At 37.8% G+C, this 21,326-nt stretch overlaps 1 protein-coding gene across 5 annotated transcripts in view; it reads right to left on the reverse strand.

Moving 5' to 3' along the window:
• DNAJC13 (DnaJ heat shock protein family (Hsp40) member C13) overlaps positions 1-21,326 on the reverse strand; it is a 101,080-nt gene that overhangs the window by 26,753 nt on the left and 53,001 nt on the right. For all 5 annotated transcript variants that reach the window (XR_012638252.1, XM_074945552.1, XM_074945551.1 and 2 more), the window contains 15 exons: positions 20,700-20,853; positions 18,183-18,286; positions 17,932-18,091; positions 16,416-16,478; positions 15,840-15,941; positions 15,314-15,418; positions 13,001-13,203; positions 12,215-12,299; positions 11,817-11,971; positions 10,891-10,936; positions 7,791-7,945; positions 6,756-6,957; positions 4,176-4,291; positions 1,835-1,913; positions 949-1,084 (listed from right to left, as the gene is read on the reverse strand). Coding sequence is in view for 4 of the 5 variants with exons in the window: in XM_074945552.1 (XP_074801653.1) it covers positions 949-1,084; positions 1,835-1,913; positions 4,176-4,291; positions 6,756-6,957; positions 7,791-7,945; positions 10,891-10,936; positions 11,817-11,971; positions 12,215-12,299; positions 13,001-13,203; positions 15,314-15,418; positions 15,840-15,941; positions 16,416-16,478; positions 17,932-18,091; positions 18,183-18,286; positions 20,700-20,853 (1,865 nt within the window). In the remaining variant the exon portion in view is untranslated. The remainder of the gene's footprint in view (positions 1-948; positions 1,085-1,834; positions 1,914-4,175; positions 4,292-6,755; positions 6,958-7,790; positions 7,946-10,890; positions 10,937-11,816; positions 11,972-12,214; positions 12,300-13,000; positions 13,204-15,313; positions 15,419-15,839; positions 15,942-16,415; positions 16,479-17,931; positions 18,092-18,182; positions 18,287-20,699; positions 20,854-21,326) is intronic.

A 21,326-nucleotide genomic window follows, 5' to 3' on the forward strand; every position in this document is an offset into this window, starting at 1 on the left:
GAGTTTCCACCACAGTGAAAAGTGAGTTTTGGTCCACCACTGACACGATATGACACAGAAGTTACTATATTTCCTGTTATCAGATTTTTACTAGAGGCAGGGTATCAACAAGAAAGCATGATAGTTAGGGCCCTACCAAATTCATGGTCCATTATGGTCAATTTCACAGCCATAGGATTTGAAAATTGGTAAATTTCACTGTGGGTGGGGGTCGCAAACCTGTTGTAGGGGGGTCATGGGATTGCCACCCTCACTTCTGTGCTGCCTTCAGAGCTGGACAGAGTGGGGAAGAGCAGGTGTGGAGCTATCTGCAGTTGGGAGAGATGCTCTTTCCCTGCAGGGCTGCTCTTGGGTAAGTCCTGTCCTGCCCCAGCCCTGCCTGGACTAGCAGCTAGAAGCCCCCTTTTCTGGGGCGCTCTTAGGAAGAAGGGAAGATTGGACCTATGTCCACATGCCTTCTCCAGTTGCAGGAACCTCTGGGACTGATGCACAGTCCAAAAGCGCCCTGCTGCAGGGGGAGGCACCCGGAGATGGGTCTGGTCTCCCCCCTCCACCTGAGCAGCTGTGCAGAGGATGGACAAGTCCTGTCCCTCCCCAGCCCAGCTAGAACTAGAAGTCCCCTTTGCTGGGGCACACCTAGAAACAAGGGGACATCAGATTTCACGGGAAAAGGCTTATTTCACGGTCCATGTCATGTTTTTCACGGCTGTGAAATTGGTAGGCCACTAACGATAGTGTAGAGAGGAAGATGAAACTGGAGAAAAAGTCTTCTATTTAACTTATACTATGTTAAATATGAAGCTTCCACATTTCATGAATTTTTTTGTATTTTCACTATTTCATGAAAAGAAACTTCAAAATTAATGCATTAACAACAACCCAAAGCAGCTTCAAAAATCTGCTCCGAGAAATACAGTGGAAGTGATATTTCTGAGTCAGTATGCCCACCTTCTTTGTGTCTGTTGAAGAGGATGCTTTGAGCTTTCAGAATCAAGATGATATTCTCTGGATCTGGGCCATCCACCACTTTGGCAGATTTTGTGCATAAGAACTCATATGCTTTGTTTACTTTTTCAAACATATCCTGCAGATAACAATATGGACAACATCAAGCTGTTACCCAACAAAACCTGAGTATTTACTAAGTCTCAAAACTCAGTTGCAGCTTCAACTTATTTTCCCTATTTTGTTTCTGAACTGGTAAACAGTGACATTAGCTATATTATACCATTGCAAATGAAATTCCAAGGGAGTGTCACATTGGAGAAAACTCTGAAAAATAGTAACTGCATATTCTGCTATAGTAATATTTTGCTGGTTCACAGATCAGTTTTTCTCTTTAAGTCTTTCAGTGAAGGGGTAATCCTGCACTTAGTCTTATCAGTGACGAAATTGTGATATTACAAATTTAGCATTATGGCTTCACTGCAGAATCAAGTGAGTGGAAAAGTGGGCTGTAAGAGTGAATTTTTTTCAGACAGATGGTTTGGTAGTTATTGTAAAGAAAGTTACATATTATCTTTATTTTATATTTAAACTCCTCATCCCTCAAAACCCCACAAGATGACATGCAGTGCATGTCATTTCCTGGCATGATGGAATGAGATGAACTGTTATTTCAGAGTCCCCCTGAAGAAAATGTTTTTGATAAGTGTCATATTCCAGTTAAAATGCTATGGACCTCTAGAATTTGTGCAAGTGTATTCTGGAAGAAAATGACTTGCTCTGAAAACACTACCGATGTAAATATTCATTAAAATCAGACAAACCCATTAAACCACAATTTAAAAAAAAAGTCTCAGTGTAAACTAAAGTCATATAGTACAGTACATACCCTCCCTTCTGGGTTCTTATCAGGGTGATATTTTTGTGCCAACCTGAAGTAGGCTTTTCTGACCTTGCTCTCATCATGCCTGTCAGATGCAGATAGAGAATGTCATGTAATATATAGAACATGTCAATAAGATAATATTCACTTTTGGCATAAGAATTGATTAAGAACAAATTTACATATTCAAAACTACCAACCTCAAGAAATCAAAAATCATGAGTCAGACCCCCCCAAAAATCTTTAGATTTTTAAAAAAAAAAATAGCATATTTTAGTTTCTCTTTTGACTTTTAAACTCCTCTACAAAGTGGTTGATAATTTCAGGTTGAAAAGTCAATCTTTAATGCACATCTCTCCCTGGCTGTTCAGAAGGAGACTTGCCCTTACCCCTCGAGGTGGAAACTACCATCGATTTCCTGTTACTGTCTGAACTCTCCCCACCTAATTTCCTGTCTTCCCCCCATACTTCCCTTCCATGCAAAGGCTATAGAGAGAGCTGGAAAATGAACAGTGAGCACCCAAGAAATATCAAACACTCTCCCTTTGTACCAAGTTTCCAATTTTTTTCACCACCTTTCTTTGTAAGCTGCAAAGATTGTTCCATGCGAGAATGTTTTTACAGCCACCCTAACCCAAGTAGAACCTTCTATAACTGAGTTCAGTAATTATGTTTATAATCCTTAAATAATTTCTCACATTCAAAGCATTTAAAAAAATTAAGTCACTCTGAATAATTTTGATCAAACACATAACTATCAAATAATTACAATTTAGTTTAAAATCTCAATTGTTCAAATAGCTAAAATAATTTTATTTTAAATTATCCTTCTTTCCTGCTGTCCTAGGACCCCAGCCACAGAACTTCCATGACCTCCCCCTCCCCAGTTCTCACTGCCCCAGGACTCCCTCTCTGCTACTACGGGTAGAGCCAGACATGAAGGCATGGTGCAATAGCAATGGCAGGTCTGTGTCCTCAGCTCCAAGACTCTTGCAGAGCTCTGCCCATGTGTACAGCTTTTTTTTTTTTTTGGGGGGGGGGGGCGGGGGAAGAGAAGAAGAACGGAGGAGCTTCGTGGCTTCATGAGAGCTCCTCCCAAAGACACAGAAGTCCTGTGACTCTCAATTAGTTGTGATTGCTATGAATAAGATTACAAAGAACAGTTAAAGCACTATTCACTTTAGAAGTGTTCTCCAATGGCTGAATTTGGGGTGACAAAATAGTTACAGCCTGGCAACAAGGCTATCTACATCAGACTACCAACTCCACTTAGTTGTGAGCACCATTTCATTGCAATACTACTGTACCTTCCCTGTAGTCTGTCTCCACCCTGGACTGAAAATTTCCAAATGGCATTGACAGAGGCCAAATAAAACAAATCAAGGCTAATTACCCTGGTGGGTCTCCTATTCAATGACAAGCACTTATGAACTGTGAGCTAGCTACCACCCACAGAAGCCAGTCCTTCCAGGTGAGCTGGTAACCTTGTACGGCATCACTGACAGTCTCTGAGGCTGATTAGGAGGGTCACAAGAAAGCAAGAATGGGCAGGAGAAGAGAGGAGGGTCTTGGGACACTGGAAGGACTGACCAAAGCCCAAAGAGCTCTCAGAGCAGTGAGGATACGAAAGGAAGGATTTTGCTTGCGGATACTTATTTTTGCATGGATCTGTACATCTTACGATTTCTCTATGCGTAAAGGATGTGCATTTAGAAATCCCTTTGCAGATTGTATATTACTTGCTTATAGTCATGTAGTCCCAAAAGAGGGAACAGTAAACAAGCAGGTCACAGCTTTGACAGAACTCAGTGTGCAACAGCTACTGTGAGGCTTGCAGGAACTGGCCCTAACTTCAGAGTCTATGCAATTGGATTGCAGGGTCCCCACTGGCAACAGGAATGTCAGACCTGGAGGCTGTACCTGGAGTGTATGCCTACACGCTCAGAGAGAAAGTTAAATTCTGCCCAGCCCCAGAAAGCAGAGAGTATGTGGGACCCAAGGTTTGGATCCAGTACAGCAGCTTGGCGTGAGCTCAAGACTGAAACAGACATTTTTTCCCCAAATTAATGCAAGTACCACTTTTTATATAGAGAGATTACCCGAATATCAAATCAAACAGTTTTGGATTTTTTCAGCATTTATTCCATGCTGAATAAAGGTAGCCGCCATCATTAGCATCAATTAAATGCCTGAAACACAATGCCATCTGATAGCTGGTTTTCAGATATCTCCAGCTTTGGGTACCATAAACTGAGATCAAAGTTTCAATTTATCTGGAGTAACTTATGATATAAAACAATGTAGCAGTTACTTCAGTTTTGTTTTAGGAAGTTTTATGGCAACTTACTGTCCTTGTTCTTTTGGAAGGTTAAGAACTTCATAAGCATCATCTGTTGACATTGTAGGTGGCTTCTTTTCTACCTCCTTCTTCCAAGCCTCCAGAGTATCTTTTAACAATTTAACCTGAAAAATTAATTAAAATCCATTAAGGATATTATGGCCAATGTCAAACATACTTGTCAGCACTTGATACTGAAGTAGTACTGATCAAGAAATTCAGATGTTGTGAAGCTCTTGGTTATGGACTAACTACTTTAATTTAAAAAAAGAAAAGAAGAGTACTTGTGGCACCTTAGAGACTAACCAATTTATTTGAGCATGAGCATCCAATGAAGTGAGCTGTGTAGCTCACGAAAGCTTATGCTCAAATAAATGTGTTCGTCTCTAAGGTGCCACAAGTACTCCTTTTCTTTTTGCGAATACAGACTAACACAGCTGCTACTCTGAAACCTATTTTAATTTAATCTTTCCACCATCAATCACTGGAAATTTGTATATTAGTTGATTTGAACACAGGTAATGTTGCCTATTTGAGTTACTTGCAAATAAAGCTGTTCTCCAGTTTGTGGCTAAATGCTAATATATATAGGTAGCTACACTTAATGCAGAGGTGAAATTTTTTTAATGTTAGCGTGTAACATCACTTAGATACTCCTATTTTAAATGCTTTCTAAGGTAGTTTTTATCCTGAACTGACATACCCTGGGATTCTGATTTTGCTCCACGCTGCGGTCTTGTTCTTAAAAATGTGTTTCATTTAAATTTGGAGTGGACAGAGCTCTAGAAAGTGTACTGTACCTGAAAGACCTGGTAGGTCTTCATCTTTGTTTGGGGAATTCCATTTAGATATTTTGTACACCTAAGTTAGTAAGTTAAAATTAGCCTCAGAGTTATAGCACTAAAGTGATATTTTTAGATTGATTCTTAGCATTTGATTACTGCATTTGCTACCAGATATATTAACCTGAACTCTGCCAAGTAGCTTTGTTGCAACTTTTAAGTTAAAATTATGAAAACATTTACATTTTGTAAGTTTCAATTTAAGACAAGTAAGAATTCCTTTGCATATAAGGAATAAGTGACTATACAAGACCTTTAGTTTCATTGTGCAAGTGAGGTGAACTGCAAACACTAAGAGAATATCATATCTACGCTGCACTGTAGCCTTAACCCCACTACTGTTCACAAATGAAAAAACTTCTGACCTGGCTTTTTAGAGGCGCTTTAAGCACAGACCAATTTACCTGGCTATATGGGAGGGCTACAACCCAGGCTCTGTTCTAAGTCAGGATAGAACCTGTCTACTTTGTATTGAGGGCACAGGGGAAAAATAAAATAAATAAATAAATAAATAAATAAATAAATAAATAAAATTCAGGTGCCAGCAGTCCTCCAGTGTCCTTACCACAATTCCCCAAAAGGATAAATAAGTTTATCCTTATCTCCCAATTTACTGGATAAGTCTTACAGGATCTCAGCACAAAGAACTATGGGCTACGTTTCCAGGCACATGCATGAGTGCAGAAACTGTAATGCAGATATGGCTTTGCTGCAGGGATGCTCTCACCCTTGCTAGGCTAACTGAGGTGCCAATCACCTGGGTTAACTGTCAGTGTAGACATAGCCATCTATGAAGTCTAAGTCTAGGTTTCTTGTTATGCTTTACAAGTTTAAGCATTAAAAAGTGTTACTAAAAGAGTTTGCTAGGTTACTTATCTGGATTAGTCTCTTTAAGCCCAGGTTTAGCAGAACTCAGTTAGCATACTCTGGGTTTGTTAACCTAGGTCTGAGTGTCTACACATTTGTAACTGCAGGTTAGGAGCCGTTGAACCCTGTGTCCCAACCTGGGGCTCCAGTGTCTACACGGTTTTATGTGGGCAGACTAAGTCCAACCTCCCATATCCCAGACTTCCTAGCACCCTCTCAAAATTTGGTTGCTCTAGTCCTTTGTTTGTAGTGCACTGTGGGAAAACTTGACTCTCCACCAGACTCGACTGCCCAGAGGGCAAAGATAGTTGGCCTGTGGGATCATGGAATATTTCTGGTGGAGTCCCACAGGACGAGTCCAGTGGGTCTGTCTTTACAAACTGCAAAGCAATATGGCTTAAACCCAGGTCCTGGCTTGACTCAGGCTCAGACCCTCCACCTCCTGGGACCCTGGGTCTGAGTCCTGATTAGTAAGATTTATGCGTAGATGGAAGGGGTAGGGGCCTTGAGCCTGAATTCAAACCCCAGACTCACACTGCAGTGTAGACATCCCAAGAGTTGCTGAAACAAAGGTAAGTATGAGCAATCGTATCTGTTACAGCAGCAGAATAGTTTTTTCATGCCATAATCAAGAATTCAGTGGACAACTCAGTTATATTCCCGTTTACCCAATACTGATTTTTAGTTCATTATGCATAAGTTGTTACAGGAACTTGCAATGTAAACCAAAGTATATTGAGGTTTATGGAGGAAACAAGGTTTGAGGCCAACTCTTAAGAATATGCCACTCCTGGATTTTTTGGATTTTAGAAATGTTTGAGTGTTAGGTCTGTGCATGTGCGCTATGGATATACAAGCGTAGAAAGATTTCTGGACTTACAGGATCTTTAATTGGCCAATCTGGAAACAGGAGTGTATCACACAGGTGTTTGAGGTAATAAATATTACAGAACAGCTCATTCTCCAGTTGTGGATAGTTGATAACTGGTATGGGGCAGTATTGATAGAGTGCTCTTGTATTACTTTGAAGACGAGGGGTGAAGTCAGCAAGGTGAGCAGCAATCTTCTCGATCATAAGGCGCCTTTGAATTGCAAACATTGAGAATTACACCAATACAAGATTTTGGTCAGGTACTTTTCATAAGTACACTACTAAGCATTTTTGACAAGCGTTTAATTTCCCATAATTAGCCATATTTTCTTGAACAGATTAGAAGTCTTATGCAATTTGGGATACTACAGTCCTATAATCTCATGTGACTGGTTTTAATTTTAAGACACCAAAACAAACAAAAAATTAAGCAGCAATACAGAAGGTGTGTACACAGTTCTGCCTACCTATTGGAGAGCAGTCTCAAATTTGTTTTAACACTGAAGATTTAGATTTATATAAAAAGATATATAATTAGAAAAATTTTCCATGCTTTATATGGGAAATGCCCTAGCAACCAGAGAGGTAGGTTATCCAGGCAGGAATTATGTGATTTGTAACACCACGTAGTTTAGCGAGGAAACCGTAAAGAATGGTCACACTCTAGAGACAGATAACAATTGCTGACACTAAACTAAGCATGACGTAGGCAGGCATGAAGCAAACTGTTGGAGAATTTAAAGTGAAATGGCGTAACTGTTCCATGACACTTATATTTGTACCATGGGCTTCTTTTGAAGAGAGACTTTGTTGTGCCGTGTCATTTCCTGGCTTTATGATGTGAACAGAGGGCTGAAGACTTAATTGGGACAACTAAATCCATTTCACTGGGGAGAGTTTCTACAGGCAACTGCTACTACAGCAAAGTGAAATGAGCCACTGAGCCCTCTTTGCCCAAGATCAAATCACATGGTATGCACTTAATACAAGTTTAATCAAAAGACTGGATCCCCTATTTAATGGGAAATAGATAAAAATACTTACCTCATTTCATTGCTCCAAATCGCTTCTGGAGTGTCAAATTCCCCAAGGAAAATTTCAGAAAATTTTTCTGGCTCATAGTTTTCTAAATAACACACCATTGCTTCAGGAAGGATGTGTCCTAGTATACTTCTTTGAACTATATCTTGCCCTTTTGTCTAAAATGAAAGAATTTCACAGGTATTGAGGTGTTTCCAAGTTCAGCTGTAGTTTGATCACACTCATTGAATGATTAACATACACCGGGATAAGGCTTTCCTATTTTACAGTGGAATTCAATTAAACTGATTAGGATCTTAAATATGTTTGTAAAGTTTCTTTACATAGCTTCAAGTATGCAAAAATTTGCTAATCAGTAACAGCTACTTACATGTAAGAGTGGCTAAGGAGGCTGATTTTTTAAAAGGATGCTGACCATGAGTCATCTTCCCATTACTTGTAAAGGAGTGAAACACAGCTAAGTAATATACTGTAAGTCACAGTTGCTAACCCAGAACAGTCATAGCACTTTAAAAAGTATACCAGTTTTACACCCAGGGCAGTGAAGCCCATCATCCTTAGCGATATAAAGCAGTGGACTATAAGAAACACTAATCTTAAGGTCATTGTAGTTATGTCCAACAGCAGTATGGTTCAGCTCAACAATGGAAAGCATAAGACACTGAAGTTTATTGTAGAATATTCATTTTGCAGCCAATGGCAAGACTAGAACAAGCAGCAAGTCTCTCTACAGAACTCAAAATCGTCACTAGGTCTCCTAACTGTGAGCCAAAAATCCTATCTAAAATTCCTAAAAGCTATCCAGACAGATTTAATTATATCATTTACTGGTCAAATTGTTTGTTACATCAATGATCTAGTTTAAGTTTAAAGAGTTTAACAAGCAACGATATCATAAATCCTTTTTGATATCATGAATTCAAAAAAAAAATCTGATGTGAGCTAGCATCCTTTATATCTTGAATAAAGTAGATCAGTACATGGAAAGTTACGCTGGTTTACAGAACAAGGAATGTTCTTGGATCCTGCTTACTATAAGAATGCTAATAGGAAGTATGTTTAATTCAGAGGCACAGTACTACAGGCAGACAGACACACATACTATAGTAGCAATATAAGTGCAGCTCTACAATTTTATTTTTGCAAGATTATTCAATTTTTATATGGTTTAAAATGTGACTTTAGGGTGACTGTAAAGCGTAAAGATACTGCTAAATATTTCAGACAAAACAATGTATTGCAAGCCTTCTATATCAAAAGAAAGGAAGAAACCAATCCTTGGGAAACCACCATCAGATTAGCACGATAAGCAGCTTCTGGATACCATCTCCTCCCCTGGTTCAGCTTTAACACTCGGACATAAGTAGAGTAGGTGAATTAAGATGCACTTTCTGCAAGGGCAATTTATCCCCTTTAAAAAGGTGACTGAGTATTAACACCAACAAGCACTACTTCCCACAGTTTATTAAGACCTTAGCTTGGATCAATGTAGTTCCCTACAGTTTATTAAGCTGCAACCAAGTTTCCATTAAAAGCCATATTTGGCCTTCTCCCTACTAAAATTGGCAAAATTCAAATTCACCTCAAAATTGTAATGTTAAATTCTACTTTGGCAAAGAACCTTCATACAATGTTTAAAATGACTTGGACAAGGAGTTCCTAATATATAACAACCTAAAAATAATGGTTACAGTTCCAAGTTCTTCATTTTCTCACTTCAGACCAAAAAAACCCCAAAGAAATAGACGAAGTTCACTGGGATTCCTTTAGCTTGATCATTTACTAGGCACTGTGTGCACACAGCTATTCCACTTGGAGGAACATAACTGGTATCAGAGACTTATGGTCCACAAAGTGAGAAGAGTTTCACGGATCGGTGTACTGGCCAAGCCAGAAGGTGCTCCAAACTCATCTTAGCTCGAAGCTGCTTCCACTTGTGTTATGAAGAACAAACAGACCTCTTTTGAAATGCCAATTGCAGTCATCCTAGCTGCAAGTTCAGAAGATAGAGGCCACACAAGCTGTACAAATCTGTATGATTTTACTCCTGTACAAGATGTTGGATGGGGAAGGTAATTCAGTCCACCAGATTTTGTCTCTCTCTGCCACTGAATACAGGGAATGTGCGTCCCCCTATTATTTCCATGGGGTTCAAGTGAAGGTTTTTCATTAACACATTACAAACCAATTTCCCATTTTGAAGCTTCCTAAGACAAAAAATTCAGTCTCAGAAAACAGACTTCTCTGGTCATCTTAAAGTGTTCACTCACCTCACTTTAAGACCCAAGTTAGTTCTTTTGCTACATGCCTAGACGCACACAAGAGACATGCAAATATAGTGTCTAGTGAAATCCCACTCTTAGCCAATGGGAATGTTGCCTGGAGAGGTGGTAAGCAGTGAGATCTAGGTGTCTCAAAGGGTCTAATTGTAAGAGGAACAAGTAGTTGCTTGGATTGTTACTCCAATCACTATTTGTAGCACTACTAAAATAAACTTCTTCACATCTTAGTTGCCAATGCTTGGTTTGAGTTTAGAAAAGAAGAGTATGTTTAATGCACTGACTAGGCCAGATTGAATGAGCAGCGAGAAAAGTTACTTGGCTGTGCAAATGGCATTTCTTCATGGTCTTCTCTAGAAACCAAGAGAAAGAGCAGATATTACAAACAGAATGCTTTCTAAAGGAGACTCAAAGCAGACTTGACAGACAGAAGTCAAGAATACAGGAGTCTCTATGCCCTGTATTTGGTGAGGGAATATAGTTCATTTTGTAATGAATTACTGACAATGCACAACGGTCACAAGCAACACAGCCAAGAGAATTAGGTAGTTGTCTGCTCAAGGTGGCGGGGGTGGGGGGTGGTTTGGGTTCCTTTTTTAAAAAAAGGGGAAAAAAAACAAAAAAACTTTAAACATGAGTGCAAGGAGGGAAAAGAATCTTTATCTTTAACAAAATAGAAGACGAAAGTGTCCATTTATGATGAGGATGTAAGCACAAGGTAGAAAGATTGAAAACTGAAGGAGTATACTTCAGAAAATATTTAATATAGAATTAACTTCGTTTATGAGAGAATAAATGTTTTTATACTAGTAATTTCTACTCACCTCTTCAGACTTGAAAGCTTGTTTTGTATGAGTGTACTTCAAAAACCTAGGAGAAAAGTAATGTTTTTTAGTTCAGTGATATTCTCAATGCGGCTTTGCAGAAGACAGCAGTATAGATGCTGATTCAAAAATGCATTTGCTTTTTCATTTCAGTCCTGTCTTCATATCAAATTTATACCTTAACCCTAGATTTTTTGCCTCCTATAAGCTTTATAGAAAGCTTTGAATTTTTTACAAGTTGTAAATGACTAATTTACAAACAGAGAACTTATTTCTGACATTCTGTTGCATAGAGCACGTAGACTTTGAATTCATAATGCAGCAAAACTGCTTTAAAACTCAAATTCATTCGCTTAACAGAAAGCCATTTAGATATGCTTGAAGATACAAGTCTGATAAACGTGAATGTTTACATTAAGTGTTTTAGGCATTGATCCTGCAATGAGTTTTATGGACCCTTATATGAATCTCATTGCGAGATCAGAGCCTTTGTTGAAACCCAACTATTATAAAAATAAAAGCTCAAATAGTACACATCAAAAGCCTACAGTATTTCTTCTAATTCTGGTATTAAGTATAGATAACTGGAACTCGCTCTAATGGCTTTAAGTCATTGGAAACCTTGAGCAGATACATGATTTTAGCTGTACAGCTGGGCACAGTATACGCACACACTCCCCCAAACACTACTTCAGTTCAACAAAACTGTAAATGTATGCACATTGCCAAAGTGGACATGAAGTTTTTTTTTTAATAGCGTAATCACTTGTACAGAAGCAAACAAGCAAGCCACTATAAAAACCTTGCTGTTCACTGCTTGATAGAAGTAACAAGTTCCCCTATCTAGTTAGGAGTATTAATATGCAGAGGCAGTTCCACGCATAAATACCTAAAATTGTTATTTTCACCATTCCTCTTGTCCTTACCTTGCAACAGGAAGTACATTGGAACCTGTGTACATCATGATAAAGAAGAATACTCCACTTAGATAAAAACGAGATAATTGTGGGTTATCTTGCATGATGTGGAACAGCAATACGGCAACTTTCTCAACAAGGATAGGGTCAAACGTCAACAGCAGCTGAAAAGAAGACAGAATTTACATGGAGCATCTACAAATTTTAGATGATCAGTAGCCATAAAACAAACTAACTTTAACCAGCTAATCAAAATTAAACCCAAAAAATGTTAGTGAAATACAGCCGAAAGAATAAAGTACAACAGCCCAGGATACAATAACTGTTAAATTATATTAAGTTAGCGGGAATCATTTCTGGATAATTACACATTTCGAAAGAACAGACTGACAAAACAAGCAACTTACCTGAGTAATATGGGGAAGGCAAGTACTGTCTGAAAGCAGCCTCTTTACTCTGGGCAAAGGTCTTATAATGGCATTATCTTGATCCCTAAAATATGTATTTTCCCAATCAATGTTTTTAGTGTATAATACATAAATATAAATACAGTATTTGTGCTTTTATTTTAAATGTTTTTGAACTGATTTCTCAGGCAGATTTTAGATTTTGATCCAATGGACTGGGTTGATATCAAGATCCTGAATATACATTCTGACAAGTTTTCTATCCTCATTTCTTAAATATTCATCAAACTTTCACCTGGTCTTAGCTTTGATATAGAATATATCCGTGAGGTTTAGTAAAATTCACATTAAGTATGGAAACAATGAGATTAGCTATCTGTTTAAGAAGAGTTATAAGACGTTTGATTATATTTCTAATGCTATCAAAGTAACTGGAGACATTCACTTGTGTTATAATTTTTAAGACAATGTTAAATTACTGTAATTTCAGTTTGAGAAGCAGTGACCATGAAGTTTTATGGCACTTCAATTAAATGGATTTATCTTTGTCCCATCATAAAACCGTGTTAGTTCATCTCTCCCTTCATGGTAGAAAGATTAAAACTTCCATGTTCACTAATCAAATGAAATTTGCTACGAGATGGTTCGCATGCATGTCCTGTTTAAAAAAAAAAAGTTTCTCCCATTTAATGTATCAATAAAACTGGAATAGCAATTATACACATTTGCTACAACCATGGAAAGTTCCAGCCATTTTCTCCTCTGGGAACTAAAAAGACTCATTACCTGCTGGGAAAATAGCCACACATTGTGATCAACATGTTGAGGATAAGTGTGGCAAGGTCAGTCTCATTCAGCACAGCCTGTCCGTTGGCTAGCAAGCACCATTTAAGCTGAGGGATAAACTGCAATGGTCTCCAGCCATCCATACCCTGAGCCCAACAACGTGTTTTTGCAGTCAGCTTTCCCTTGGTCCATAATTCCTGCATCTTTTTTAAAGTCAGAGGTACAAGTTAGATGCTTCACACTATAAGCAGTAAGGTTTTCTGGCATTTTTCATTACTTGTCTTGGTAGCTCATAATGCATATAAAATCAGACGCCCTCCAAGATTTTTTGCTATGAAAAACCAATACAGCCTAAAATGTTCCTGTTCCCTTTAAGAACTGTAAAATCTACCCTTGTGTAGGATAGGAAAAAAGGGTCCAGAAAAGCAAAAGAAAACCAACTTGGAAGAGATTTTCAACTGAATTTAAGTCAAGTCATTATAGTAAATTGGATTACTGATCTCATTTGGAGACTACACAGAATTATAACTCTAAAAGCTTTGATTCTAGTACTCTTAAAAATACTATTTTATACACCATTTGGTAGTTTGTGTTACGAAGATAAAATGCACAAACACCGTATCCAAAATGATTAGATCACTGATTTCCTTTGAGAATTTAATCTTTCCTTAGCACAACAAAATTAGAAGCTTATGAATCGAAACTACATTAAATGTGCCATACCCACATTTTTCAGAGGTTGTGTATATTAAGCTTATTGGGTACCATCAGAACAATACTAAATATATATTGGATGTGGACTAAGTGTAAGACAATTCATTACAACAGTAATTTGGTATGCCAGTGCACATCTTTACATTTTAATACCATTTTCATGTTAAATAAGATTTCTTTTTATGATGGACCTCCAACTGGCTCAGAGAGCAGTAAACTAGAAGACTAATTCATTCCACCATATGGCAGGTACAAGCAGTAGCCTGTGGAACTCCTCCATGCTATTAGAATGCCAGTTATAGTCAGAGAGTTGGTGACAGTATCACTCTCCTTTATTACGTAGGGCTCCATGAAGTCTCAAACTTGGGGGGGGGGGGGGGGGATTATCTAGCTGTACCCAATATCAACTTGATCATCATACACATTGTAAGGAGAGTGATCACTTTAGATAAGCTATTACCAGCAGGAAAGTGGGGTGGGAGGAGGTATTTTTTTCATGCTTTGTGTGTATATAATAAGATCTTCTACACTTTCCACAGTGTGCATCCGATGAAGTGAGCTGTAGCTCACGAAAGCTTATGCTCAAATAAATTGGTTAGTCTCTAAGGTGCCACAAGTCCTCCTTTTCTTTTTTGCGAATATCTGATAAGTTATGCTAAACAATGTGCACATATTGGAGTAGTGTAGACTCTTTCCTCTTCTATAGACACACAATATCCTGACCTCTTGAAAAAGGAACACTGATTCCAAAGTAATGCACATTGGAAAACATAATCCCAACTAGACGTACAAAATGATGGGGTCTAAATTAGCTGTCATAGCTCAAGAGAGATCTTGGGGTCATTGTGGATAGTTCTCTGAAAACATCTGCTCAGTGTGCAGCTGTCAAAAAAAAAACACCCCCTACAATGTTAGGGACCATTAGGAAAGTGATAGATAATATCATGATGTCACTACATATATATCCAGAGTATGCCCACGCCCCATCTCAAAAAAAGATATATTAGAATTGGAAAAAAGTACAGAGGGCAACAAAAATTACTAAGGATATGGAACAGCATCCATATGAGGAGAGATTAAGATGACTGGGATTGATAATTTTAGAAGAGAGACTTCTGGGTGTGTGTGAGATACGTCTATCAAAACCAGGAATGGTGTGGAGAAAGTGAATAAGGAAATGTTATTTACCCCTTCATATAAACACAAGAACCAGGGATCACTCAATGAAAATAGGAAACAGGTTTAAAACAAACATAAGGAAATACTTCTTCACACAATGCACAGTCAACCTGTGGAATTCATTGCCAGGTGATGTTGTGAAGTCCAAAAGTACAACTAGGTAAGTTCATGGAGGATAAGTCCATCAATGGCTATTAGCCAAGATGGTCAGGGACACAACCCCATGTTCTGGGCATCCCTAAGCCTCTGACTGACAGAAGCTGAAACTGGATGACAGCGGATGGATCACTCAGTTACCCTGTTCTGTTCATTTCCGCATTGGTCACTATTGGAAGACAGGATATTGGGCTAGTCTGACCCAATATGGCCGTTCTTAAGTTTAATTATTTTTATGAATCAGCCACAAAAAGAATACGATACCTCTGTAAAGCTGTAAGGACCGCTCCTCTCTTTATCTGCATTGCCAAAGTACCACTCTTTCTCACTTTCTCTCTTCATATCAGGTGCTGCTTCAATCACATTGCTCTAAAAGTTAAATATTTATATATAAATGATGTACCCAATTTAATGCAAGATCCAGTCTTGATCCTATATGACTTTAGCAATTTGGAAGCTAGCTAGTTTATGGAGGGGATTTTACAAGACTGTTATTGCCTGATCTGCATTAGGAGGGGGGTATGAGAGTTGGGTGATGCTAAAGAAGGCTTAGACTGTAAATAGTATGTGCAGGGAAACAAGGACAAAGTTATGGTTGGTAGAGAAACTTCAGCCTGTTTCCTTACTTTTGTGAGTTTTTCCAACATTGTTATAAGTAAAAAGGTATCAGCCTTAAAAGACTGAACTTCATAAAATCCTAGTTTCTGACCAAGCACCCTTTAAAACGGTGTCCGATTTTAAAAAGTTCCTCAAAAAAGGTATAGTGTGAATAAACCGAAAGACCTCATACTTGCAATGGTACTGTAGCCCTGCTTGTGTGGAGATGTGCCATGGTGAGCAGATCCACAAGGATTCTAATGCCATTTGAATCCATGAGGTCCTTAACATTTTTCTGTAAACAAGAGAGAAAACCTTCACATTTATTTCATGTGAGCATTATAGAAGTGTGTTATGGACGCGTAAAAAGCACTGTAAATGCCACCTTTGTATAGTATTTTAAATGGGATTCAAAGGTGAGATTTCAACTCTCCTCCTCACACTCAACCATATTCTTTAGAAATCTAGCACAGAACATTTATACTTCCTTCTCCCCTCATTACCCATTCAAAAATGCTAAATCATGCCTATAGATATAGCATCTGTGCCAGAAATGTAGAGAGTTTTACCCTTAACATTTGCATCTAGTAAGAGATATTTCTTTCCATGAAGTAAAACACAAGATTAGATATTCAGTTACAGTATTTAAAATCAACTCAGAGCATTAGTTTCAAACTGGAGATCATTTTAACAGTTTAAGAAATGTATCCATGCTTCATGAATTTTCTTTTAAGTACTAGAAGAATAAAAATCTTTTAAGTACTCCTACCTTATTTAAAATGAGCTTGTTAAGGAATAGTATCAATCTGTCCCGCTCAAGTCTATCTGTGCACTTTTGGGGTTAAAAAAAATGGGGGGGGGGGAGGAGAAGAGAAGAACAAGTCAAACATGTCCAACAGGAAATACAAATTATTCAAGCCTCAAAAAATTAGCATGTTGCATTAACCAGAGAGTAAAATCCAATTCTCAAATATCTCGTGACAAACAAAAACTGTGCAAAAACAGATAAGGCTACTTATAACAGTAAGACTTCAGAAAAATGTATATATAAAATGGTATTGGCAAACATGTTACAAAAGTCTCAAACACTTTCAAAAATATTTTGCAAGTCACTATAAACAGTCTCACTAATTTTGGTAGTATTATTGGATTTGTTTTCATACTAAAAACAGCTCTTGAATAATTTCTACAGTTTGCTGTGAAGTCTGTTTGTGCAAAGTAATTTCAAGCATGCAACCTTCTACTGAACCACACCTAATCCATGTTAATTGTTCATGTTATAGCAAAGGTAAAAATACCACTGCCAAATAGACATGCTATAGAATTCACTATGAAATGGAGTTTTAAAGATTAACTGATTTTTATTGTCTTATATCCTATTACTGATTTGGTATTAAAGCATGTATGAGTTTATAATTTAAATGCACTTAAATGAAAGATGAACTCCCACTTAAGGCTTGAGTTAATGTTTCTTCAGAAAGAACTGCCAGACGACTAAGACAAGAGCATTGTAAAAAAGGCAGCTCTCTACAGCTTAAAATGTTAATTTCAATTGCTGCTAGAGAAGTGCAACCATGAACTACCCTGACGATGGGCCAAACCTCTTCAATTCACCTTCAACAGATTAAACAGGCATAAGAATTAGAACCTATTAACTCAACTGTACTTTAACATGGTTTGTGTCTGCCTTTACCATTAAAGGGTTTCCAAGTTTTTATGGTTACAAACAACTCCAACCCATCATCCTTAAGTATACTAGTACGCCCACGGTTTTGGAGAAAACATGCTGCCTAAAAGACCACTGCCAATGCACTTTGAACAAGCCATTCTGAAGGTAAAGCATCTCCCTTCATGGAAGGTCTACTCTCCACAGGGGAGCAAAAATTCCAAGTTTGCTGTTAAACCCTGATGTGCTTCAGGAATAAGCGGAAGACTAAAAACTGCATTGAATGCTGTGTATATTGTTTTCATCTCTATTTTACTCTTTAGGTAGAGCTTCTATTTGTCCCATTTCAAATAAATTTATTCTTGCATATTAAAAGTAACGTGACTAAAAATGCCATCATCATAGACTTCCATCAGCAGAACGTGTCAATTAAGACTGAGTTAGAGGAGAGAAACTGACTAAAAATGACCCAATCCAGCAGCAACTTCCAAATGAAACTTCAAGATAAGTCTGCAATACCGAAATCTAAACTGGACAGCAGCATATCAATGACTAAGCTATTCCTAGCCACCAATTAACATTTATTTTTATCTAAAAATACCAGCCAAAGAAAACTCACCCTTTCCAACATCCCAACAATATATTTAGTGTCACCAAATTGTCCTATTTCTTCATGACATCTTCCATAAACAATGGCCAGTGCTTGTAGACATAAACATTTCATGTTCACTTTAGGGGTGAGCAAGAAGCGGTGATAAAGTTCATTGAAAAATTCATACCTGTAAAAACGGAAGAAAGTTCACACTGAAGGAAACATGCATTAAGCCTCAGGAAAAAAAAATAAGGAAGACAAACTGAACTGTGGCTCACGATTTTTTGATTGCTCCACTCTCTTCAGTTTCATCTTCCTCCAACAATAATCTCAGGTAATAATCCCCTATTTTTATTTCCTCTGAAAGGCACTCATACTTAACCTATAAAAGAAACATACATATACAAACCACTTGTTATTTCAGATTATACACTTAAAGTTGAATTTTTAACAAGCTGTCACATGCAATCTATATTTTATTTGATTTCATGGCTTAACATGCTCAGTATGATTTGTTTGTTTTTTCTTCTTTGTGAAGGAGCCTCTCTCCTGCAATAAGCAATAAGGTTTAATAAGCAACATTTATGAAATATGATTTATATTAATTGCTATTCTAAATGACAGTTCAGTTTTCATTTTACTAACCTATACATTTATGGCTGAAAAATTACTTCTTTACACACGGATGAAGACTAGAAACTGACATCCTAAAGAACAGTTGATATCCAACTTTTTTCCAGACAGCCACGAATACTTTAAGTGGCAAAAAGCCTCTGGAAATCCACAGGGAATTTTAATATTCTAATACACTATGTATTTTAAAACAAAGCGTTTACCTAAAACTGAAGCATTATACTAAACACCTTTTAAGCACATTGTTTAAACAATCTAGTACAGGGATCTCTACAATAATGGATACAGTACAGCACTGTAACAGCTAATATTTAATAAGTCAAATAGGTATTGCAAAGCCTAGAGGAAACAGTGCAATAACAGGAGTACAAATAAAATCACATAATTACATGAGTTAATGGGGTTCCAAGATGAAGTTAAAAACTCTGTACCCTTCACCCAGCCTCAATTAAAAACCACTAATATAAGAATGCTTGCATGTAAAGATACCTGCAAGAATACAAAAGTTAAAATATTTTAAGTGTGGCATTACACACCAGTGTCTATTTCTTGCAGATGATGATAGTTTACTGACAGAATGCCAATATCCCTCAAACCACTCTTGGACCAATCTGAAGGGTAGTACGTTCCCTCTGTTTAGTCACATTGTACCTGTAGATTTCCTCGTGACATACATTGCGGTGATACACTCGAGTTTCGTAGATTTGGGGGGTGATCTCCCAGAATATAGGCTTTTTCTAAAGCCATATAACAACAAGTTTTCTGTAAGCTTTTCATATGTGACCAAAATATCAGTGAACAACTGCAGAAAGTATTTATGATGTACTGTGCAGAGAGTTTGAGGTTGTTTGATTGCATTTATTGGAGATGTAAAACTGGATTTAGTTACTTCTAGTAGACCCTTCCTACTGATGAGATGGTGGTTTGCCCTCAACAGCACTCAAGTGCCGCTTCCTATTTTTGTTTTCTAGTCAATCCACCCTGTTGTGGCGACAATCTGTATTACTGAATGATTTAAAAAAAAAAAAGACACCTGACGTCTGAAATAGATCTAGGCAAGTCAGTTTATTCTGTTCCCACCTAGTTGTGGCCTCTTGGCTTATGCGACCCCTTAGAGAAATACTACCCATTTCCAAAATATAGTTTTGATATATGGAATTAATTTTTTTACCCTGGCGGTGTCAAAGGTTACTGTATCGATGACATGTCTTGAAGGGCTTATTCCTCCCAGAAGCATCAATGTTCTGCATGCGATTTGATAATCCAATCTATTCAGGACTTTAGATGGGCTGCCTAATATTTAGTAAGCTTTCTGAAAGCCAACCCCTCCAAGTGTTTTGGTACCACACTGATCTTTGCACTTGTTAACTATTATTCACTTTTAATTGAACATGGGAATGTACAATAAATTATCAGGACAAGTATGTTGATATATACTGTAAAAAAGAAACAGGAATAATGCATGGACCTTACATTTTAATGGCTTTCACCTCAGTGTTAACCTTGCTAGGATTAATGCTTGAAATGAACGTTAACCGTTGTTCTATTGGGAATTTATACATAGGTGCTTTCTTCCAGTGTGTCAAAAGCCCTCTGTGTTAGGTTTATGGGACTTTGACCCAGATTCCCAACTTTGGTTGTCATAATGACAGCTTCTCTAAGATGAATTAATCTTTGAATCCATGTGTTGAAGTACTGCAGACAAGTCTATTTATGTGTATATTTTGCCATATCTAAAGATCTCTGCCACGTTCACTGTTAAGAAAAGTGGCTATTTGTGGTTTTAGTGAATATATTTAGAATCCCCCTTGGCTGATCAGAGATTTGTCTTGCCTGTACAAGACCATTTAATCTGGGTGTATGAGGCAGTTCATAGCGATTCCTTTGAAAAAAGGACCATGTACCCTGCCTGGAGGGGGACTGCTCTGCATGGCCTGTAGACGGTGAATTTAAAAAAAAAAAAAAAAAAAAAATCCAGCACCATACAGAGAAGGTGCCTGCTTTCTCCTTCATAGCTTTGAGTTCATACACTCTGCCCAATCATTTATTGACAAAGGTTGTGTACAATACTCATTTTAGAATGTTACTAAAAAAAGCTGATGCGTAAGGACACTAGGACTACAATATTAGTGACTTAAATAAAACATATTAGAAAAGTTTACCTCAAACTCATGATGATTCCATGAGATGACATTAGCACTGCCAAGTTCTCTGTCAATATTGAATGCCCGCATTTCAGATTCAAGGGTATCTCTCAGCTCTTCCCGTGTTTTGAAGTTCCAAATCAAATTTGACTTAGTATGATCTTGAAGAAATCTAGGAGAAAGCATGGCTAGTAAAAAAGTTTTCCAACTGTTTTAATGTTGATAAAGATAGTTTAAAATGCATATAACCTGCCATGCACATCAGAGCATACTATACTGCAATGAATAGTACAGAAGGGAATATGCTTTGCCATCTTATTCTTGATTTATACAAAACAAGGTCTCATTTGTGTTTAAATCATTCTGATGTTACAGTAGTGACTTGCTCAATATGTCTACTTTGTTATTAGTCTAAGGCAGAGGTTCTCAAACCATGGTCAGTGGACCACGAGCTCCATTCACGTGGTCCGCAGATCGTTCCCTCTAAGATAGGCGCCTGGACAGCCACACACAAGACAATGAAGGGCCACCCACCTAATTAGTGGCGCTGCGCAGACGTGGCTCCACTAATTAGTTGCCTGGACCCTGGAGAAGACGCACATGTAAGGTGAGGTGGTGGCCTTGTGGGGGAAATAGGGGAGAGGT

The sequence above is a fragment of the Natator depressus genome, chromosome 2, assembly GCF_965152275.1.
Source record: "Natator depressus isolate rNatDep1 chromosome 2, rNatDep2.hap1, whole genome shotgun sequence".
NCBI lineage: Eukaryota > Metazoa > Chordata > Testudines > Cheloniidae > Natator > Natator depressus.